At 41.1% G+C, this 24,526-nt stretch overlaps 3 protein-coding genes across 3 annotated transcripts in view; all 3 read left to right on the top strand.

The window, feature by feature from the left end:
- Positions 1 to 478: 478 nt before the first annotated feature.
- Positions 479 to 5,012, top strand: Oseg6 (intraflagellar transport protein Oseg6). Its single transcript, XM_022851313.2, has one exon. It carries the CDS (start codon positions 479 to 481, stop codon positions 4,361 to 4,363), a length of 3,885 nt encoding a protein of 1,294 aa, XP_022707048.2. The 3' UTR covers positions 4,364 to 5,012.
- Positions 5,013 to 6,168: 1,156 nt separating this feature from the next.
- LOC111270867 (transmembrane protein 216) lies at positions 6,169 to 9,026 on the top strand. The gene is made up of 4 exons (XM_022851333.2): positions 6,169 to 6,455; positions 6,738 to 6,763; positions 7,186 to 7,372; positions 8,414 to 9,026. The coding sequence occupies exons 1-4, from the start codon at positions 6,443 to 6,445 to the stop codon at positions 8,626 to 8,628; spliced, it is 441 nt and encodes a 146-aa protein (XP_022707068.1). The 5' UTR covers positions 6,169 to 6,442; the 3' UTR covers positions 8,629 to 9,026.
- A 2,774-nt stretch (positions 9,027 to 11,800) lies between these two features.
- LOC111270864 (stress-activated protein kinase JNK) overlaps positions 11,801 to 24,526 on the top strand; it is a 35,273-nt gene continuing 22,547 nt past the window's right edge. The window contains exon 1 of the mRNA XM_022851319.2: positions 11,801 to 13,076. Coding sequence (XP_022707054.1) covers positions 13,074 to 13,076 — 3 coding nt within the window. The 5' untranslated portion in view covers positions 11,801 to 13,073. The remainder of the gene's footprint in view (positions 13,077 to 24,526) is intronic.

Here is a 24,526-nt window from a genome sequence, read left to right on the forward strand (position 1 = left end):
ACAAAGTTTATAATTTGCTCAACCAGTTGCTCTTTATTAACTTTTCATCCCAATACAGTTCAACATCTATCTGATAACGTCCAGTTCTTCTAAATGGTGAGCGTTATTATTCAAAAGAAATCCTTGAATTAGATCAAATGTTCATGCTAACCCTCATAGCTGTTGATAGCCCGACCCACTCTGCCCGCTCTGTTTATATAGAGAACTTGGTGTTGCTACGGTAACATTTGTCCACAGGAACATCTTTGTTTGGAGCGTACTTGAGGAACTCCATTGTTTCGCTCGCCTGTCTGTCGCCTTATTTAGCTTTGTTTCTTCTCCTATTTATTGCGTGATTCAAATGTGATACCCCTATGGCACAAAATATCGGCCAACTACTCAGTGACACCTAGGTGATTGTTTCGGTAAGCGTACCCCTCCACGAACGATACCTTAGTTGTGGTAGTTGTACTTGGCATATGGGTGAAACGGCATAGTAATGGTCAACTTGAAGCCGGTGTTTATGATCCACGGTGCCAGCGGGCCCCTGTTAGCCAAATGGCAGAAGTTCAAAGCCCATTATCTGGTAACAACAGGACTCGATCAAATGGTTAATATCTACGACCGTCAGGGTGCACATGTTGACAAGATAGCGCTTGTAGGCCTGTGCTCTGGCATGGACTGGCACAAAGATGGGGATACGCTAGCCATTATTACTGATCGGTCATCGTCAATTTACCTTTGGGACGCAAATAGCCAACGAGTTTCCCAGGCAGACACCGGCATGCGGGATACCCTCACGTTTATCGCCTGGGCACAAGCAGCTGCGTTTCTCGCCGTCGGTACGTCAAAAGGCAATCTGTTGATCTTTCATTATCGAACTTCGCGAAAAGTGCCCATTTTGGGCAAACACTCAAAACGCATCGTATGCGGTGCGTGGAGTAAGGAGAGTATTCTAGCCCTGGCTGGCGACGATTACAGTCTGACTATTAGCAATCAAGAAGGCGATACCCTGTCACAAACCCCACTCAAAGCGGAACCGTCCAAGCTGAAGTTTGGCTGTAACAGCAATGCGCAGACACAAAACATGGTTTCTTGTGTGTTAGGAAAAAAAACGCTATATCTTGTCGATATATATGACTCTGAAAATCCTATTCTCTTGGGTTTCCAAGATAGGTACGGCGTAATTGTTGACTACGAGTGGAGTATCGACGCATTAATAATTTTGGGCTTCGCTGAAGGCTTCGTCGTAGTTATGTCGGCGATTCCGAAAGAGATCGGACAGGAGCTCCGTATGGTGCGCTGTCATCGCGAGGGACTCGTCCATCTAGCAATCTGCTCTGAACATTCGAAGATTGCCACTGGATCTGGTACTCAGGTGAAGGTGTACAATTCAAATGATTTCGACGATGTCGAGCAATTAATATCGACGGAGGACTCAATCGAATGGTTGCAATGGGCTGACGATGGACAGTTCCTCGCCGTTGGTACCATAACACATGTGGCCGTTTATCTCACAAAGCTGCCTGTACTGGGCGACTGCCTTGAGTCGCGGTATGCTATATTGTCATCACTGATGGAGATCACAGTTGGAGACGTGCTGGAACCAGCCTCTGAGCGCGTAATAAGAATTGATATTGAGCCACTGCATATCGCCTTGGGGCCTTGTCATGTGGCGGTAGGAATCAACAACCGTGCTATCTTATATCCGACCTCCGATGATAGGAACCGGACAACAAAAGAGTTCCTAGCAACTGTAAGGCGACTCAAACTTACCGCGGACTACGCAGTCGGTCTGCTCGATAACAAAATACAGATTATCGGCATCGACACTGATGAGGGGAAGATGTTCAACAATGCAACTTGTCTCGATATCACAGACAACTTCCTCATCTATGGCACAAAACAGGGCGATGTCGAAATGTTCTATTTTCAAGATTTTGTAAACGTCAATCAATTTCGACATTCGTGCAAGGTTACCGCTCTATTCTCACATCCGTCTGGCACGAAGATGATTCTCTTCGATGAGGAACAACAGGCATTTCTGTATACGCCTTCAGACGATCACCTAATAACGATTGAACAGACACCGCCAATAATTGAGGGTGTCCTTTGGGATCAGCAAGTACCGCATATATTTGTCGTATTCGATAGTAAGCAGTTCTATCTTTTCTCACACACCCGGGAGGAAGTGACACTCGCGGACAAAATCAAAATTCCGTCCGGCATCAAACCTCTGGTTATGGCCGACGGAATCCTAACATGTCAGACTCAGAATGGTAAGAGTACGACATTCAATAGTCAACCTGTTGACAGGACAGTATCGGGTCAGGCACTGCTCAAGAACAACTTGAGAAGCGCCCTTAAATTGCGAAAGTTTGATGATGCGTTTAGTATTTGCGACAGTATTAACCATCCGGACGAATGGACGCAGTTGGCTGTGGCGGCCATGGACGATCTGAACATTGATATGGCGATTAAGGCCTACAAGAGGGCAGGCGACCTCGGCATGGCGTGGAGCCTCGAAAGCGTTCGACATGTTGAGGATATCTACGAACTGGAAGGATATATGTCGCTATTTCGCAACGAATTCGACAAGGCGCAAGAGTTCTTCGTAAAGTCAACTAACCCCCAAGCGGCTCTTCAAATGCGTCGCGACCTGCTTCACTGGGAGCAGGCGTTACAATTGGCGAAACATATCGCCCCGGGAGAAATGCCGTATCGGGAGTACGCTCAACAGCTTGAGCTTGTCGGCGACTATAACAATGCACTGTTGAACTATGAAAAAGGTTTGGAAAAAGGTGACGAATATTGCAAATGGGGAATTGCTCGGACTTCGGTGCGGTGCGGTGACTCGCGAAAGGGTGTCGAAATGGCACTAAAGATTGGCGACAGAAGACTGGTGAAGGAATGTGCCTCTATCCTCGAAACGAATAAACAAACCCTGGAAGCTGCCGTTCTGTTTGAGAAGGCCAAATACTTCGAAAAGGCTGCGGCACTATATGTGAAGGCTAAGAGCTGGGGCAAAGTTGGCGAGCTTTTGTCACACGTCACATCGAACGCGATTCTCCTGCAGTACGCCAAATTCAAAGAAAGCGAGGGAAGCTACAAGGAAGCTCTGGAGGCATACGAGAAAGCTAAGGACTATGACAGCATCATTCGTGTCGAATTACGCCACGGAAACAATCTGGATCGGGCAGCCAAGCTAGCACGCGACACCCGTTCTGTTCAAGGGGCAAAACTCGTGGCAGAATATTTTCAGGCACAAAATGACATATCATCAGCGATCGAGTTTCTTGTCTTCTCGAATTGTTCCGAAGAGGCATATGCTCTCGCGTGCAAAACGAAACAGATGGAGTTATACGCCAGCGTGGCTGAGAACGATTACGAAAGAATCGCTCAGTATTTTGAGGAGGAACGCGATAATCTCAACGCAGGAAAGTACCTCTCGAAATGCGGTCAGTACCACAAAGCGTTCAAATATCTGATGAAGGCCGCTGCAAATGATAACACCGAAGCGATTGAGATTGCGGTTGATACAGTTTGTTTCGCGCAAGACAAGGAGTTAGCGACGAAGCTGACAAATTTTCTCACTGGTGAAACTGATGGCATTCCCAAAGACCTCCGCTACCTGTGCAGGCTGTACATCAATGTTGGCCGATACAACGACGCGGCGAAAATTGCCGTCGTCATCGCAGAAGAGGAACAGGACTCAGGCAACTACAAGCTTGCTCACAGCATACTTCTGAGCATGCACAAGCAACTAATGGACAACGAAATTAATTTTCCACTCGAACTCATCAATTCTTTACACGTGTTACACAGCTATATTTTGGCCAAGATTCACGTAAAACGTTCCGATCACCTCCGAGCCGCAAAACTACTAATGAGAATCTCCAACAATTTAAAACGATTCCCAAGTCACGCCGTTAAAATTCTTACGTCGACGGTGATCGAATGTCAACGCGCTGGCTTAAAGGGTTGCGCATACAGCTACGCGACAGTGTTGCTTCGATCAGATTATCGAGATCAGATCGAGCCGAAGTATAAGGATAAAATAGAGGCCTTAGTTAAAAATGCTACAATTCGTCAAGCTGAAGCGGATGAGCGCTCGCCATGCGAGAAGTGTGGTGAACTGTTATCCAACTATCTATTGAGTTGTACCGAATGTAAATGCCCACTCGGCATGTGTATTGCCAGCGGACGGCATCTGTCTGGCCGTGGCCAATATACATGTCCCCATTGCCACTTTGTCGCGTTCACTGGGGAACTAATGTTGCTGTTACACGATATCGGCATGATTTGCCCGATGTGTGAGGGCGAACTCAATTTAGACCAAGTTATTGCTCCAGCAAACAGCGAACAGGTGCCGGCAGAACGATAAGAAGCATTTAATTTCTACTTTAAACGATTAAGTCTTCGAAAACGAGACAATACAGTTCGATACAACCGATCATAATAGCAACGAATCCGAGATGATAAGCCTAATGACGAGGAAGTCAAATTTGGTTGACTACTTTGACCGTGTTCAGTAGCACGTGCTCGTAAAAATTAAGCGTGTCTATTTATTCTATTGTTATATAAAATAACCTTTTATTCCGACGCTATGAAGCTACCAGTACATAGTCAAGGTTATTTACTAAGGCTTTAGTGCAAGTAAAATTGTATTTATATTCAAATCTAGATTTAAAGAAAATACGTAGGGCGCGACTATTCGAAAACATGCGCCTGTCCGTCAACAAGTTGGTCACGCTTTCGGCAATATGCTAAATGGATCATGCTAAAGGACAAGTTGTCTTTTATTTTATTATTTGCTTTTCCTATACTCCTCATGAGATATTTTTACTCGAAGTACATACTGAAGCATCAAATTCTCCACTGCAGAAAAGTCTAGTTTGGTACCACAGATAGATAATAAAAGATATTAATGTCGAATTTGGATTTTGCCGCGTGCTAGATTAGCAGAGGAAAAAGCCGTTCTAAAAACTATCTAATTCAATAGGATATAATAAATTCAATAGGATTTTCCTTAATTCAGTGCTTTTTAATCTGCAAGATCTGGATTATGGTTTAACGGTATATTCTGGATAGCTTACCCTGCACTCTCGAACGTCTCAATTGATTGTAGTAGAATAATAATTAAAAAAGCTCATAAAACAAAAACCATAGGTTTAAGTTTACTACTATAAATAAGCGATCCCTGCATGTGTTGAGATCGTTCCGCGGATGTATTCGAATCGCAAAAAAGATTTAATTCCAACTGTACAAATCATTCTGTATTTGCTGATCGTAGTTTGTGGTTTGTACTCAGTCTCAGCTCCAAACTAGTTAATGCCATTAAGAGCTGCGTCAGTCATGTTCACGGTATCGGTCAACGTCTATTGCGCGCTTGCTAACTGCTACCATAGAAACATTTCGGCTGCTACAAATATGTATTACCCGTACGCCTGCTGAACGTACCGGGGTAGCTCCTTTCCACTGCTTCCGTCTAGGGATGCGGAACTAAATAAGTTTTGCATATTGATATTTAGTTTTATTACGTAGCTCAGTATAGTATTTTCCATTCCGCATTTAAGGAACTAAGAAAAATTTTAGCATCACTGTTATTAGTATACTGGTTGGGGTAAAGAAGTTTAATATCTAGCGGTGATTGGATGCTATGGTATTTGCCATGTGCTCAGAGGGCGGCAAACGAAAACGGAGAATGACTAATAATTATGCTATGACTGCAGAGTGCTAGTCAATTTCGGTGATAGATCCAGAGGAAAAACACAGATTTACTGCTGAAATCAGCTGTTGAGTGGTCGGAAGTTGTTCGATTCCTCCTTCTTTTAATAGTATCCGACTTGCATTTTTCAAATAGTTATTCTTTTTTCCTGTTGAAAACGTCTAACCTATTATGCAATAGGTCTTGCGAACCTGAACCTTGCTTCTTAACATTATGGGTTGTACTCGTACAATGCTATTTGTACTATTGACCAAAACAGAGTTAGTTCTCTAGAAGTACTAACTTTCTTCAACCTTTTCCTTGTCGACCATTCGGCAGATATAACAAATCCTATATCAGATCTAGCTCGACATAAGATACCGATATTGTTTTTCGATCATTTCTTTGACTCATCACATAATCTAGGGTATAAAAACCTAACAAAGAAGCATGGCGGGACATATTTGCTGTGTTTGTGTTAGATGACGTCTGTTGTCATGACAGCCGGCCAGTGAGCTTCATAGGGAAGTGTGGAGCTCGGGGTTCGGTGGAGTGAGCGCCCACGAATCCACTAACAACTGAATCTCCTCCGATCATTGCCTGCTGCTGCTGCTGCTGCTGGCGTAGTGCATGTGAATGAATAACAGATGTCGCTGGCTCAGGCCAAATTACAAAGGTGTGCACTGAGTTGGCATTTATACGAATTATTTTGTTTGACGGCGTGCTATTTTCTGACATTTCCCTAGCTGATTCATCATGGGCGACAAAGGTTTGTAAATTTAGAGTGGTAGAGGTAGAGGTAGAAATAGAAAGTAATAGAGAGCATTGCCTAGAGAACGAACGTTGCTATTTCTCTATTCTGTGGAAACATTGGCAATTGTTAAAAAATCGATTTTGTACTTGTTGCTTGGTGTACTTACACGAGCAGTTGCCATCAGTTTAAGCTAATAATATCGATAGCGACAAAAAAAAAAACAAAAACGAAAATTAAATACAAGCGTGTGAAACTTCGTGAAGATATCCTCAACCAGCCTTGTGTAATTTTTTTCAGCCAAGGGAGCACCGCATCAAGAAATGGTTAGTAACCCACACAAAACTGATAATCTAGACATCCTTTAGTATTATCTATTCATACAATTCAAACGTCAATGCTGGTTTAGGCATACGGTTTTTGTTTACTGTGTGATCAATCGCCCAAAGTTATACGAACTTGTGATTTAAAGTAAAGAGAGTAAATGTGAAAATATACAGTTTATTCATGAGATCACTATAGATTTCAATTATCCAACCAGAAACATTATATTAGTCTACTTGTTTGACACTTGAAATACACATAGTTTGGCCTTTGTTTGTCGGTACATCTTGTCTAGCTTGCTGAACGTCAAAATTTTATAGAACGAATTGTGGAGAATTTCAGCAGACTACACACTTGTAATTCTAAAGCCATTTAAATACTGAGCTATCTGTGCGTTGGTTCATTTTTTTAATGTTTATTCCAGCTTTCGTCGCTACCGTTGGCTATTTTGCTTCACTATGGCCGTATTGTGTATTTTGCGTTTTCCATGGTACAGGTCTTGAGCTTCACGTTTAAGGGGCTTCGTTTACCGTATCCGCCAAACAATTTGCTTACCGAAGTTTCCCTACTTCTCTTTCAGACGCCACTAGAAATAATTCGGTTAAAGCTAGGTGAGTGTGCACAATAGAGTTTTTGAGTGTTGAACCGCGCGAATCTCAGGGTTCTCACTAATTAATGGCTACTTAAAAACTGCACGAGAGTTGGCCGTAAAGTTCCGGTGATGGCCAACGCGGCCGCGGGGCTGGCAGCGTACTGTCGGTCCTGTGTTTCATAGGTTTTCGTGGGCAGCTTTCCATAAGTCGTACGTTCAAGCCTAAATATACGCACGAACATTTTTAGGAAGATCTTGTTAGCACGAGCTATTTCCACTGTGAGAAGAGAATGTGATAGCAGTGGCGAAGAACACATAGAGGTTTATCGGCTACGAAACCGAGCTGACGTTATTGCTTTAATAGTGGTGAAGAATTACGAGGCATCCCAGAATAAGGCTTGGTAGGAAGGACTTTTCGGAAAGACACACTTATAGTTAATCCTCAAGTAGATGCTGATCTTTATGTAAACCCTTATCGTTTGCCTATTCACGGAATTTCAGTTTAATTCATAGGTTGTCTCACTAAAACGAAAGCACTCATTAGTGGTAAATAGAAAAACTTAAGCGATTTATTATGTGTTACGAAATAAATAGAGCTATAAAGGCACTCGTAATGAGCCATGTATTAGTCGTATTCAATTAGCTTTAGTTACGCATATGAACCCGCTTTATTTTGCTTAAGCCCTTCCGAACAGAAGAAGGCAGTCAAAGGGTACAGAGACGCTTCTGTATGAAGTTCGAGGTTTCAAACTCAAGCCCTGGCATAAATGTCTCCTAAATTCAAAGCACTGCTACAGATGTACTTAGTTAAATGGATGAGAAAATGACGAAATGAAGAATCGGTGCTAGCTACAATAAATAAATAGGAAGTCCGATTCTTAATCCACTAATTCTAGACCTGCAGAGGGACATTCGTTCTCGTCGAGCTTTTAGCCTATGAGTTTAATATTAATAAACTATTTTTCAGACGGCCTCGATGGCTAGAATAAAAAAAGCTAAGTTATTGAAGTTTAAATAAAACAATATAGTCAGCACTGTGTCGTTATTTTATTATTTTTAGGAGAACGCGGTAACCTGTCAGAAGAAGCTCTGCCATTGCTCTTAAGCTGTTTCCTGTCTGCACCAGCGATCCTAGCTGCGCTTTACTATGCCCTATGGCAAACGTTTGTGTTGCGGCTTGACGTGGTCGTCTCATCGATACTGATATGCTTTCAGGTAGCCCAAACCGTAATTGCGCTAGCAACAGCTGTTTCTTTTGGACGAGCTCACAAATAAGCCAAATAAATTTCTTGACGTATAGATATCTGAAGATATATAATTTTTTCGCGCCGTAAAGTAACCACGGAGTTGGAATATGGCTATGAATGAATGCAGCCTCCGGTAAAGGACTGTGGTATGGATAGAAGTTGAAGTTTTGCTGTCGAACTCGACCCAGAATAACGAACTTATGTGGATATCGAAAAATTCTATTAAGTCTTGTATTCACACAAATCATCCAGTATTCCTACGCCGTTGATAGAACTAAACATTTCAATACGACACCAGCCCGTGGCGAATTTCCGAAAGGTGAACTTAAAAATTTGCTTCTTCAAACTCCAAATGTAGACTATTTATGATAATAATAATAACATTAAAACGTTCATTAAACTGTTCACATGCGTAACTGCGATTAAGTTTATTTTCGTACTCTATAGTATATCTGCTTATATTATCAGTAATCTATGTAGATCACTCAGAAAATCATAATTATGACCTAGCAACCCTTATGTAAGCTCCTTATAGTATAATTTACAAGTAGTGAATGCCACCTAACCTAGAGATGCAACTAAATTTAAATTGAATTTTCAACAGCACTTGGTTCGTGAATATTCAGGCCGTGTATTTGTTCCTTCATGCACGGAAGGCTCACCGTAGCTATGCTCCGGTGCACAAAGCCATTACCGACAGGGTTAACAATGACGTTACCCGGAACTCGCGTAACGCTTGCTCATAATTTGGTGTCGAAAACCTTTGAAATAACGAATCTTGTTGCCTGAGCCCAGTCAGAGCGTTTTCTAGCCGCCTGAACATTTCGTCGCCGTCATCATTTCTATCATCATTGTCATATTTACCAATCGTATTTTTTACGACTGACTAGCATGGGGTGGTGGTTTGGGAATCTTTTAGATGGTGGCCAAGTCAGCAGGACCTAACGTGGTCTCAAAATCACTAAAGAGTTTGCATAATACGTTAGCGACTTGAATAGATTACGATCACGGACGATGAGGACCGGTGCGAATCCGGAGAACGAAGATCAAAGTTTATCTTTGAAAAAAAAAAGGAATCGTACGCCTTCTTTCTCCTATTTCACTATCTGCTGCCTATTAAATGAGCATGAAACATAGCTCCTAAGTATCAAATTTGTAATGGGTTATTTTTACCGATGTCTCTATTCTGCTCAGATTTTTATTCGACAACTCCCTGTTAAAAAAACAAAAAGAGTCGACGTGCCGTTTGCGCTGTGCTGGTCAGATTTGATCACGACTGCTGTTGAACCTGCGACATGTTAACTGGGTTCCTTCCAGCTGTGTTAGAATACCCCATTTTGTAATCTCATTACGGATGTAAAGGTGCCGATGCTAAACGCAGCAACCACGCAAATTAATATAGTTCACAGAGTTCGAGAATAGAGCCGGTTCGCCACAAACGTTACTTACGAGGTCGCAATAACGACCACCGACCCCTTGACGGAAAGTCCTGAGATGACAGAGTCAGGACGCTAGGCCTTCCTGCAAAAGTCGGTCAAATACGAGCATGAATAGAAAATCGTGGCAAAGCAAATTATACACGAACAAAAACTGTAGAGGCACCACGTCGGAGTGCTGCTTGGTCAGTATCGTTTAAAGTTATGCATGGAACTTTTTTGTAGAAGCATCGTCAGTTTAAAATTGTCGTGGTAATAGAAATCAGCTAGCGGTCAATGCCAATATGTCAGACGGCCTACGATGCTAATCGATAATTCCTTTTATTAATAATAACTTTTTCTGATTAGCTAAGTTTTATGGCGTTTGTTGCTATTGATTTCAAATGCCTGCCACACTAGATACGATCGAAAATAAAAAAAAAAAAGTGTAATGTAAAAACATCTTGACAAATGATCAGAAACGTAGTTAATGGTACATTCTACTTACGAAATTTTACGAAAACTTATCAGGCCTCGCGTAGAAGTTGAACGTCTTAAACTTCAGTATAAATATGAAATAATATTAGAGACAGTGAATCCTTGAACGGTAGGACCCAAATAGCCTAGTAAACGACTAAGAGCCTATTCTAAATCAACATAATTATATAGTTTTACCTGTGTCTAGACATTGTAATAAAGGCTGATTAGTTAGTCGTACGTTACTGTACTGTTTAAATACACTTCGCATATCGTTGAACCGTTTGATTTATTTAAACGTTATCTTGAACGATATCGATCTAAAAGACGTCCCATGTACCAGAGTTTGCAATATCGGACGCAACCTTCTAAAAACGAGCTGATTCATGGCAATCGATCATCAATGAGTTTATCATTTCAATATAAATAAAAACAAATTAATCTTCTTCATATCATAGATCAGTGAAACTAACAATAGTTTCGTAGCCGATGAGTAAAAAGAGCGTCAAACGTATGTCCAGCCATTCACGCAAAGCAAGTTCATGCTCATAGACGAATATTAGGCATTTATTTTTTTGCTATTGATTGACAGATCAAGCCATTATGGTCATATTGGCTAAAAAAACGATATACAATATCACCGTGTCTGTCACGAGCTTACCATCACTGGGTTTGAGCTACGTGAGTCAGACAAATATCGGCGTCAAAATTTGTCTAACAGCGGCATGTATTGAAATTGACTTAAACTTGTTTCCGTACGAACAATTTCCTCCAGCCAATAATCCATCTTATCAGTAATAAAATTAACACATCGCTAAGCTCCCCTTCGCGGGAAGCCTTCATTGTATGCCCCTGAGGCCGCCCTGTCGATTTTCTATTTTCGCCATCCAGCCAACCTTCGCCGTAGTGTTTCATTGTTCCGTAAATATTAAGAATATCTTCAAGCGCCCTAATATTTACCACTATAGTTTATATTCGTTCTACACACCACATTCTGACACATGGCCAATTGTCAATCGGGCAAGGTTTTAATACCAGAAGGTAGATAACGAGTCCTTGGTTTCTATTATCTGGCATAATAATCTCTTTTCCCTTATTTTCTACACAGTTGCTAACTCACAGCCGATCAGGCCAGTACTTGTTGATTGGACACGCGCCTGTTTTTCTTTTCTTTTTATTATGTGAAATGAATAAAGAACAGTGCGTACTGCAGAACTGTCGGCAATACAAATGGCAGACAGCATCTGGCCGGCCTTGTCTGTGTTGTGCCTGTTTCTATGCTGTTCTCTACTCGGTTCTCATTTGCCCGTTTGTGTCTATCGCAGAATCGCCTGGCAGCAACAGTGTCAGCGAGTGGCCATGGTAGCGATAGACCCGATGGGCCCTTATAGGGCGGCCCTCCTCACCAACGCCATCCTCGCTGCTTTAACGACCGAGCAGTTTTAAGCGTTGTTTTGCTACCGCTGTTGCTCCGAGAAGATTCCAAATAGACGCGTTTGTTCTATGAGGGTTGGCTGAATAGCCACTTGACTGTATCGCGTTACCGAAAGCGTCGCTGCAATTCAGCCCTTAGCCATTACAAACGACACGAGGCATCAGTCCGTAGCAAAATAAGCACTACCAATGACGACAGACAGAGGCATCTGCGAGGACGTACGAGTACCTCGGCTCAGTCGGGCGTCACCGGCAGCAACGGGGTAGCACGAACCAGTTTAAGAAGTCAACCAATATGGATGTAGTGTAGACTATGTGCTTTGGTAGTAAATCATTTGATCGAGAAAGACGGAAGCTACTATTAAAATTTAGGTCGGCATCATGGTCCCCGAAAACGTGTCTAGGTGATTGATACTGGGATCCCGTGTACTCGGGCACAGGCGATTTCGTCAAGCTAACTGTTACGGAGTCATTGTGAAAATCTTGAGTTGATCGGCGCCATCATCTAAGCTTAGAAGTTGCGCCAATTTTAATTTATTGATCTGTCATGTGAAGAAAAATAGTGAATCGGCGATAGTCTATGTATGTTCAATTATTATACATTCGTGCCGTGTTTCAGTCAATTTTCATCGAAGTTTGCCATTCAGGCAAACGCCAAGCTTTTAACGAGCTGAGAGTTCATTGTGTGTGAATGTCGTTAATCTGGAACTGTGACGTGAAAAATTTATGATGATGACGCAAATTGCTATCGAGAGATGATCTTAACACGCTAGAAATAGTTGTCGTGTTGACAATGCAGTGGTGGTCCTTCCGTTGGCTACTACCCTACAACTGCCAATCGGAGAATTCGGTAACAAAGTCTCAGAATTAACGCAGCCCGGCCAAAAGTCTCGAAAAGCACAGAAGGCTCCTGCCCAGCCGAGGCTCTCTCTCTGCGTTAGGACAAGTGGGTAGGAACAGTTAGGCTTTTGCAATCGGTTCTACGTAGGTAAAACTCTACACGGCTCAACGACCGGTCCTTCGACCAGCTTCTGTTTCGAAGACATCACCTGTAGTTCGAGCTCGCCCGAGAACGAAGCCAACTTACAGGTGTTTTCTCAGGAACGTTCAGGACAACATCTTGTATTTTTACAAGGACAACGAAACTATGGTGAGGAGCAATGACAGCAATAGTACCGAAACGCACTAATGCATGGTAGTGGCACTAGCCTGATATTACTGATTGGTGATCATATTCATATCATAGTACTAGATGTTACTGTGAGGAAACATGCGCTTTATGGAAGTGGAAACAAATCCTGTGTAGGATTAAGCTTAGATCCGGGATGTGTGTGCGTGTATAGATCACTCCAAGCTCAGCCGACTGCCTTTTCAGACGAACCTGTTACTCTTTACCAAACTAAACGTTGTCAGAAGGACATCAGTGTGTGTCCATAGCATACAGCATCTGTAGTATCATTAATATATCTCGTAAATAGAAGGTTTTACGAGACCTTACTGTTTATTGGTGAAAAGCAAATAAATAGGGTCTATTATAGCACGATTCATATCGGACAGCTATACACTAGCATTTTTGACCTACTTTTTGGAGGAACTTCATTCTTCATTTGGGCAATCGTTCCAACGAGCTTATTATGCACCTGAGTTTGCACTCTCTAAGTTCCATCTATTCTGTCCTTGTTTTTCGCTTACTCGTCTAATCCAACGTATGCTGATCCTAAGCTGAATGGAGGTTATCTGACGTTTAAACCTAAATTAAGTCCCGAATTTAAGGAACAAAGTGAATACTTACTTTTTTTTTTTTTCTAACCTAGTTACTTTGAAGGATGTATTAAGAAACTGGAATCCAGTTGGAAACAATAGGACAATATTAAGAATACAAAGAAAACAGGACAAATATTAAGAAACAAAGGCCTAACAATGATTATCGACATCACTTGCACCGATATAGCACAAACACAAGATCTATTCTTATCGGTCTTGCTCGTATCTCAGTATAAGTTTATTTGTATGTACTATATATTACCACATGTAACTCTACAGAAGCTGGCAGAATGTTTACGTTATTATCAAGTAACGTTAGTTATTGGGCAGTCTGCCTGTAGCACATTTTACTTTTACTTACTCTAATTGTCGTAAACAGTGACTCTAAGCACCAGCTGTGGCCTAATAGTTCGCATAAAAACAGCATTCTAGATAAGTTAGCGTCAACTGGCGATGAGCTCAGGCATCTGTCATAATACTCTGTTAGTGGAGTCAGAAAGAAATACGACGTGTCCGATATCGGAATCGAGCTCGGAACGAGGATTCTAGATCTCCTAAAAATAAGAGAACTGAGACTTGAGATAAAGTCTATTTAGAGATAAGTTCAAAACTTATGCCGTAGAGACAACAAATCAGGGGTAGATCTAATGCGTTCGTAAGTGAGGTTTTGGCCTATCAGATATCTATTTCACTGCTCGAAAAAATAACACTTCGATATTTTGAAAGTTATTTAGCCAATTTCGAAACGGAATTGCATAGCGGATGTCTTTACTTGAACTCAAGCGTTGTAGTTTTGTTGCGCACGCAAAACAATTTTTTGAGCGAGCTAAGTTGAAAGAAAAACAACGAGATCTATGGCTCAGTTCCCTTTATTAGGGACAATATTTTTTCTTCTTGGATTTGGCCTACACCTTTATTTGATCTAGTAGTAAATTTTCAGTACTACGTACAGGGACCGGAGCGGTTAGTCCTGTTTACTAAGATAAGCGATACACTCCGCACCGCCCGCATAACGTGACAATAAACCGCTGTCAAAAGTCGATAAATATACAAATATAACTAACTACAGAAATATATATAACAATGTCCTATATTCACTAAGTTTGTCCGACAAATTTTTACTAGGCATTTCACGATGCGTGTTAACGACTTCTATAGCTATAGGGTGACATTACTATCATGGGTCTCTCGTCATTGGCGTCAATGGGTCGCAAACAGGCGATGATACATCGAATACCTCGTTGTCAAAGGAGCTGATTTCTATACAGTATATTATTATAGCGGTCTGTTGATTCTGAAATATACGCATTGTTTATAGACATGGGGCCGGCTGATTTCTATACAGTATATTATTATAGCGGTCTGTTGATTCTGAAATATACGCATTGTTTATAGACATGGGGCCGGCAGATTTCAAAACAAACTCACATGTATGATCGGTGTTATTTGGCATGTTTAGGTATTAGTTCTCAATGTTAGGATGAGTGATAAGTTAAATCTATATATTTGCCGGTCGTAGTCGATGCAGTAGCTGGACTGTACTGCAAAAATTGTTTGAAGCGAGCGCATTAAAATGCAGTTTTTGTCACCGAAGACCATTCCAACTACTGGCCAATATACACAAAACGTATGTATGCCTTTCCGCTGCTTTTTCATGTCGCACGGGGGTATACATACGAAAGGCCAGGAAATCGATGCTATTATGCCGTCTATAGGCCTAAGCGACAAGGCACCGTTTAAACCGCTAAGCGCACTTCTGACGAACTTACTATTAAAAAAAGCAACTGAAAACATGAGTTGCTTTAAGTCGAAGTTATTATCCAGAAGAATGCTACAAAGCAAAAAAAAACCCAAAGCAAATTATCTTGTTGAAAAATACCCGTGTATTCTTGAACAATCGATATAGATAGCTGCTTTTGTTATAGGCAGATGCTATCAGTCGAACGAAAACACCGACTTGTGATTACTCTAATCGGGATAAGCGTACCTTTGAGACACGGAAACAATCTATTATAGCTTCCCGTATATATTTGACTACATCTAGTTTTAGAAATATGCTAGTTCAGCCTATTGGATAGTCATTAAGGCATATTATAAACCCAAATAGACAAACGGCTGTCAACTACTAGATGACATCAGCTGCAGTCATGCTATGAGCTAACTACACAGACTGATATCGTTAGTGTGAGCTTCACGATGTCTAGCTGCTACATTCGGCGATGGGCGTTTTACGGCCGTACATTTAGGAGGTATCAGAGATAAATCGACATACAAATAAGTTATTTAAGCAATTTCTTAGTTTGATCGACTGTCGAATTTAACTCACAAATCATAGCAGCTCAACATCATCTGCATGACTTAAACATGCGGACTAAGCTAATTAGTTAAAAACCTCGCCAATTTAACTTGCGTTTGCATTTATTTTCTGCCGTAAGTAAACCGTACTCAAACGTGTCTTCTTTTTTATGTTCTACTGGCAGCCAATGAGGGGCGCCTTTCTCTCCACTTCCATACCTCCCATTTGTGTTCCCCCATTTTGATCAAGTTGTGGCGACAGGAACGAGTGTAACATTGCTGCTAAGAGTCGTTGTGCTAGTAATGTCTAATTTCGTTCTATCCAAATTGTTCGTTTGCGTCTACCACAGCTTCTGCTCCTGACGTTATTTCCTGTCGGAAAAAGGTTATCGAGTACCGCACCGGCGAAGCAGCGACTCCATGTTGTCTGTCTGACTCGGAGCCTTCGGTTAGCTACCTGGGCCTTCGACGGCACCTGCGCTCCCTCTAGAAGCTGCATCACCTATTAGGATAAGCAATCTTCAGAGCAATACTAAGAATAAACAAAAGCGACTTGAATATAGGAATAGAAGAATGGAGACTGAGAAGCGTTCGATGATTCGTTTAGTTTGTTTTAATCAACCTCTTGCTGGCTTTAAATGGCAAATGGTCCGTTCATGCCAGCGACGTCTGGCGTGTCGTTCGGTGTCTACAGGGCCGATGAGTCACTTTCTGTATAGCGACAAAGCAAATCCACGATCATAGTACTAACGGCAATCTACGAGAGCCATAGACGGCTAGCGACGGTGCTGCTTAGTGGGCAAGATGCAGCGACAAAGTTCGAGGACCCGCGCTAATATTATGTACACAGATAAAACATGATACATATTAATGTACTGAATTGATAATAAGATAGGTATCTGGTGGATGATGGTGATCTATACGGGGTATATAAGAACACAGTGCCTAGAAAGAGGTACTCGCTGAAATAGTTAGTAGGAACTAAAGTTGGATATAGTTCCTTGCTGTCGGTAGATATTCGTCACAAACAACGATAATCAAGCGCGTATACTTATATATGCATGTATGTGATTTACATTCTATGCTTCATAGACAAAATTATGCTTCGTTGCTTGTACAGATATTTAGAGTCTGGCAACTTTGAAAAAGTTGTTGTCTGTTACTTTGATATACTCGGTAAATAGATTCGTACATTATAAGTCTACTGATTATCCTTTTCCTCGAGTTCTTGATGATAATTATTTTTTTTTTTTCATGGTTTAGTTCTTGAGCTAAGATAGAAGAAGAGAAAGCTGAAGGTCGAGGTAGGTATTTTCGTGTTTGCCGCAGAGCAGTTTCAGAAGCATTACAAGCCAAGTAGAACAACGGTCCGAAAAGTCTTCAGATTATACGTTAATCACTAAGATGATTTTGATCGCGAACAGCAGAAATATGTCCACGCGTCAGATTTATTTCCTGCTCTTCTATCAATCAAAAGTAATGAAGGACATAACATGCAGCCTGAGAGTTTTCCAAAGGCAGTCAGTATTGGGCATTTATTAATGGCACAAAGGGTCATTACGGGAACTTCTTGAAAGCTGACTACATCATTGATCAAGCCGATGATTTTATGACAGCATCTTATAATTTGTAGAGTAGTATAGCCCCTCTATCATACAGTCAGTAGATCGACATCTACAATACAGCTTTTGCACATACATAAAACACTGTTCTGGGTGTTGTATCTCATAAGATGCTTGAAGGTTTTTTGAGAGCTAACCAGCCCCGCCGATTCTCTACACACGACGAAGTTCCTATTTGTTAGAAAACAATTGAAAAGGCAAGGCTATTACCGCACAAGCAGAAGCAGAAGCCTCTGCACAATGCACCTGGCATCGATTTTCTCATATATACTGTTAACTCCTACGCGATGGATATTAGTATATGGTGCGGCGATATTTGCAAATAGATTAGGTTAGTTATTAAAGTCATACGCCAATATAATAATAATAGATAGACAATGTTCCAAGTTCTAATACAGGTAATGTGCGTTTTCCTGGAAAGTTATGCTCATTATCCAAATCATCAGTAGACACAAATATCGCGTTTTCGAGGCTGCCCATTTGGAGGCCGACCCAGAGAAGTTTCAGTTGTTATATTTATGGCTTTACTAATTCGGGCCGATGAGTCGTACGGCTTCTTGGTTTTTTGTTGCCATTGACGCAGTCTATAGAGTTCGTGCTCGGATCCCCCTTTGCGGTGTCGTTGTGTAAATCTTCACCTTCCTTAGCATAATCAGAAACGTATTGAGACTGTACACAATTTGTCTGGGCTTATTGCCTGTACAGATGATCGATCCGCTGTGCTGACCTTAATCGCTATGCCAATTATAGTGTTTATTGTGGCGTCAAATGTTGCGACAACAATCAGCTAGCTTCAACTACTTCAACCTCTTCAGTGGTGATCTGATCTTCACTGTGAATAGAACGTAGCGCAGCTGTCGTCTGTGCCCGCAGCATTTTTGTCAACGGCGCCAGGCCGATGTACATGTCATTTTCACAAAGTCCTACGACATTGTCATAAATAACATAACCTTTTCGTAAGCGACGGATGCCGATGACCCGCACATTGTGATGATACTTGCTGTCATTTAAATCTACGAAGTAGGGTATTTTCTAAATGCCATTTACAGTTAGTTATCTTGGATCGGAATTAAAGAACAAATTATTCACAGCTTCTGATATCTATCCCTTTAGTCATTTGCACAGTTTTTAGTGTTGAGTATTTGGCAAAATAGATCTACACGTCGCTGGAACGTTTTTTACGTATCGCTTATTTGCAGTACCGGATCTAGTTGCTGGAGAGGGTCTTCGCAGTAATGACTTCGACAACGACGTCTGCGTCTATTGTGCTCGCAACGATTTGTCTGAAATTTCGTTTTTGCTCAACCTCATACGTCTCAATAGAATTAGCATTGCTTAGTCTCTTGATTGGCCTGTGAAATTCTGGGTCGTTTGGATCACCAGCGTTACCGTCCCCTAGCATTTTTTTTTTTTTTTTTTGAATTTGAAATAGAAAATATGACCTATTGTTGAAACGCCTCAGCTGATGAGGCGTGCTGACGGTATCGGCTTAATCATCTAATTCATTACTAAGTGGAAACAACTTTATCGTAATGGTAACATTTTGAAGATTTAGACTTAATCATCTGTATACATGCACGCTATAGAAAAATGTCTCCATATTGCTCTGCATGAACCACGATTGCTTCGACAGATGGCAAAATTTACTGATGACAGCCATGTCTTGGAGAGCGCCTATTGATTGGCGAGGCTTTCGGCGATAGAGAAGAAACACTGAGTGTATATCTATGTCAGCCAAGAGTCTAGGGTTCCTAGACTACGTGTTTTTTTCTTATTCATTTGGAGCTAACAAGCCTAGTGCACTATTTTGGATAGACCCATCCGTATGGGTCAGATCCTCTCCCCTGAAAAACATCGTACTGTGCTTCTGTATTATGATTTCTGCCGTTAGCGTCCCATGCACTCTAGAGATACGATTCAGTATTGCCATGGTAATTATTCGTGAGTTTCTAAGGTCTGTTATGTATTAACTTACAACATCTACGTACCATTCTGTGTTCGTTTAATTTTGCTGTTATTATTTCAGGTAGACTATTACCTTTAGCTATGTCATAATACGAAAATGCTTATAGAGCGTTTCTGACATGTCAGAAATAGGAATCGTACGACGACGACGGCGACAACCACTCCTACCGTTCTAGTGATTTGCGATTCTTCATAGCGGGAAAAAGCAGCCGGTATCTGAATATTATGCTATAAACAATTTTCGGCTTGCGACCCGGAACGTTCCGAGATGATTTGCCTAGTTGACGATTGAAATATCAGGACACGACTACGACTGACGAGTGTTAAAGATAATTTTCCGCACTTGCTGTTGGTGTCGCTGCATCTGTTCGCAGAGCTTATATCGTATATATTGTCATCAAGCTTCTTTTAACGTTTACCGAAAGCATCGAAGATGGTGCCCTCATCAACAACGAAAACAGACATACTCACAGATATCGAAATGTATGTAGGATAAGCAGGGTTCATGGGGGTCATGTGGCTTCTATGAAATATCGCGGTGAACGACCTCCAGGCTATGTTTGCCAGATCCTTTTTGTTAATCGATTAGTTTAAATTTTGCGCCATAGTCGATGCACATTTCGTTCCCGTCAAATGGGCACAATAAGGTCTATACTTGATATTACTGCGACCGCTAACAACGTCCTAGTCGACTGTTCATTCATAACTTTCGTCCTATTGAAAAAAGGTTAGCTGTATATTGAAATAATACCTTAACAGGACAAAAACTTGTAAAATATCGTTACGACTAAACTGATCTGCTTAAAACATCGCCATTGGCTGTGGTGGGATAACTCATTCACTCAGCTGTTTCGCTAAAACCGCTCGGCTCTCACGAAAGGGTCTAGTACTATTTTTGCACGTATCGGATTATTTGATGCTTCTGACTGCCATTTATGCGCTGACGACATTTATTTACTATGAACTTTATGGATGGTGGTCAATTTATCTACGAAAGATTGTCGAAAACCCGACACAATTGAGGCCTCTGATCAACTAAGCGTAGTTTTTTTTGACGTGACAGGAAACCGTGATGAGAAACACGCACAATATCGTTACTGGTCAATTTGGCATTATTATTCTCAGTTGGACAGGCTGCCAAGTTCTGCCATTGGAACATATTATTAAGGCTTCATCTCTGTGTTATAATGTAACAGCAGTGGCATAAATCATCATCGTCAAAATTGGTGTATTCGTAAACTCACCGGAAAACTGGCCATTGAACCTTCGTTCCATAGCTGTGTGCTTAAACTTACAGCCAGGCCAGGACTCAATTTAACACAAATAGCTCTAATAAAAAGCTGTTGAACAACTCTGAACAAGCTTTTGTCGTACATCTATGTCCCAACTACTCTACTCATTGTCTATAATGGCTTAAACGGTCGATTTGCCCGTAACTCAGCGACCCTTTATGATCTTTTGCTGTCTAGGTAGAAGTAAGTCACTATGTGGTTAGCAAATGGCGAACTATATCGGTCAGCGCAGCTTTCCTCGCAGCAGGCACAATATCGTGGGCAGGTTCCGTTTGTGTGCCTGATAGCGTGACGTCTAGGAAGAATAGATCTGCCAACTAGTTTAATACAACTAGACTGAACCCGTCTGGTTGATCTATTGTTGTGCGAACAGATGTAGCTTATACTCATCGGTGTTCATTCGGCCAAGAGCAATACACCCTATGCAGTCTCTTGCGTTACCAGCAATTACCACCTTCGGGATAACCCTACAGGAGGAACTATCTGTCGTAGTGGGTGTCTGATCAGGGTTCTAATTTCGAGTTTACTTAATCGTCCGCTATAACTCAGCCATTTTCGGTCTTCGTCAGAAAAGTGCAGAAATTGAAGGCGGTTAGCGCAGCGGCGATGATGAATAGTCATAAAATTAGCTTGAGGAATAAATACGAAAATAAACTTATTTTTTTAGGTCAACGGCATTATTTCATGTAGACACTAGTCTCAATATTTTGAAGTCTAAACGAATTTCAAATAAAGCGCCATTGGGAAAAGTACTTATTTTTGACAAAATTGACAGTTCAGTACTCGATCCGTAATGCTGATAAGTGTTTAATTGGAAACCAGGCCTCTGTCAACCGGATGTACTATCTACAGTCCCCGCAGAATGGTCTCTGAAGATTTTCTATCTATAATAAGCGCAAAAGGGCCGAAGATGCACAGCTATTGTGCTTTAGAGCAAATGACATTTGACATGCACAACTTGCTATAGATAGGATAGCTCCTCGCTAGGGTGCGACCATAGGCGTGTATGAAAATTGCTGGAGTGACATATGGTCCATGCTTTAAGGTTTCGAACAATAGACAGCTTAGTGTTGTCTAAAAGGCTGAAATTAAGTTACATACCTTTTTGAACTTTAACTGGAAACTGAAGAGGAGAGCTCAATTGGTGTTCGTAACATTTTAAGTACTATATTATTATCTAATGTTTAGAAAGAGCACCCATTACAGAGCCATAACCAGAAAGGGAATCGGGTTGTTAATTAAAATAACTAATCTGAAGCTTAGTACAGGAATCTATTATGAGCCGAAATGAAAGTTACATTACTCCAGCATACATGCTTTAAACACATAGTAAATAAACTCAATATGGAAAATAAGTGTAATAAATGACAACGGTAACTTTGTACCATCCAAACACAAAATGTCATACCTCTATGAGAACGTTGTGGGCAGAAGGGATCCAATTCCGCATAGCGGTCATTGTATGTTTATTCTTTCGTATATGTTATGTTTCCGACTCATCTCAATTGAAAGGCCCACTTTCATTTGCAAAGGCAGATATCTACACTTAGCTAATAGCGTGCTAAACGACAGAAACCAATCGACTGATAAAAAAAGATCGTTAATTTATATATAGCCAATGCTATTCTATGACAACTGATACCGTCTAATAATCTTTCACTGCTGTTACTCTGTCTGGTAATCTGCATTACCACAAAGAGCCTGTTTCGCCGCACTCTTAAGCGTACTCAGGAATCACTTAATAGCCCTGAATGAGATATTATTTTTTTGCTTAGATCGGAGGCATCGATCGCTTTCTGATTCTAGACTGAATTATCCAAACGGTAACGTTAATGACGGTTAATTGAATCGTAATCGTTAGCTGAGCATGAAATGTGCGTAAAAATGATCGTGGAAAATGTTTTTTAATTTTATGTAGTTTTTTGAAAAATCGTATGACGACTTTTCCTTAAAAGTATAAAGGTACCTTATACTCCACCGAGGAAGAAAGCTGCTCTCAGCCCTATGTACTTAGTGTGATCCGCACCTTTGAAGCACACCCAGCCTTAGAATGGGGTTTCTAAATCCGGACTCCTACTTTTGAACGTATTGTTGAGATAGTACCTAATGAAAAAAAGCAGTAATTTTAATGATATGTTTTACATGTATTAGAAGTACCATTCCTAGCAGTTATACTTATTTAAATATAACTACCATCCACCGGGATTACAGTTTCGATTCGGGACATAAACCCCCACTAGTTAATTTCAAAGTATACTTCTTCACTTCTTTAGTACAACTGTGTGTGAAATGACATTGGTAAGTAATAATTTTGATAAAATTATATCGCCCAAATACGTTAGCGCGGAATCAAATTTTGTACTGATCACAGCTTTAGAAGTTCCAAAAAGGAAAATGCTCAAAATGGCTAAAAAGGCAAAAAAAAAAATGTATAGTCGCTGACCTTTGCTCAGATTTGTGAAGGCGGCTGAACTGTTTTTCACCATGATAAGTTTGTTCTTTCATTTTCAGAAATAGTGAGTGAAAGGATGCTCCCTATGACGAACAGTTGATAAACTTTACTCGATACCAAATGCACTGCCCTATATATGTATTACCTTATACAACTGCGACAAAGTCATGTACGTCGTGGTGACCCTTGCAACGACATAGCATAACCCATTGGGCTCATGGGGAGGGTTCTGAAACGACTCGTATGAGGGTGCCGTAGATGGGGATGTTGGCACAGCGCCCGTGTGTGTAACTCCACTGTCGACGTAGACTTAACAACGCAAATACATTAGGGCCGAAAACACGCCACTGAAGACCATGGACTTTCCATCCGGAGCAGCAACGTGGAAGGGGTTGGGGGAGGGTAGAAAAAAGAAGGACCATTTTTCGAATGTAGTGCAGCGACAGCTCCCATGTAATTTGAATTCCTTAAGTAGCCTATGGGAAAGTAGAACACAAGAAAAGTTGCGCGTTTACTGAGAACAACGTTTGCTGGGATGGTATTGTTGAATACAATGAGAGCCTTGTGGATTTACAAACGTAAAGACGGTAATCTTAAACACAAGTAATAAAAAAGTTAATTGTGTTATTTTGTTCGAGTTGTTTTGCTAGTCCTAATATAGTAACAATGAAAGTTACGTTACGATGCTGTAATGTACGATAGGCAGCGGTGTGAGTTAGTTTATGACGGATTTACCATCTGTTTATGTAGTTTCATACAATGACAATGTATCACGTAGATATTTTTCTATTAAAAAAAAATAAATAAATTAGAAAACTGCGCTTTCTGCCCGAGCTCAGCTACAACATACGTGACGCATAAGTATAGCAGCGCAGTCCTGCTATATTGTATATATTTATTCAGTGGCCTAATTCATCAAGGCGTCATTGCTGACACAGTTTAAAAATTGGTTACCATCTTTCCGTCAAAGTATCGTTCCGCCTTTACAAACAACCTTAAAAAATACATCTTTTGGATTCTGTGGTACTTCGTCTGTCCTTAATGGTGACAAAAACAATGGCTCTTCGATAGATACATACAAAGCTTACCAGTCGTTCTCAACAGCAATATGCTGTTCTTGGATGCTTTGTTAGTGCGGAGCAGGAATTGTAATGCCACTACTGACCATTGTGATTATTGTCAAACATCGGGCCTTGCGGATTTATTCGAA

Source organism: Varroa jacobsoni, unplaced genomic scaffold, assembly GCF_002532875.2.
Source record: "Varroa jacobsoni isolate VJ856 unplaced genomic scaffold, vjacob_1.0 contig00150, whole genome shotgun sequence".
NCBI classification, from domain to species: domain Eukaryota; kingdom Metazoa; phylum Arthropoda; class Arachnida; order Mesostigmata; family Varroidae; genus Varroa; species Varroa jacobsoni.

Excerpts from the sequence above, each read along its gene's own strand:
- Oseg6 (XM_022851313.2), top strand. The coding sequence starts at position 479 with ATGGTCAACTTGAAGCCGGTGTTTATGATCCACGGTGCCAGCGGGCCC.
- LOC111270867 (XM_022851333.2), top strand. Across the intron at positions 6,764-7,185 it reads GAGCACCGCATCAAGAAATG|CTTTCGTCGCTACCGTTGGC; the intron begins GTTAGTAACCCA and ends TGTTTATTCCAG. Across the intron at positions 7,373-8,413 it reads AATAATTCGGTTAAAGCTAG|GAGAACGCGGTAACCTGTCA; the intron begins GTGAGTGTGCAC and ends TATTATTTTTAG.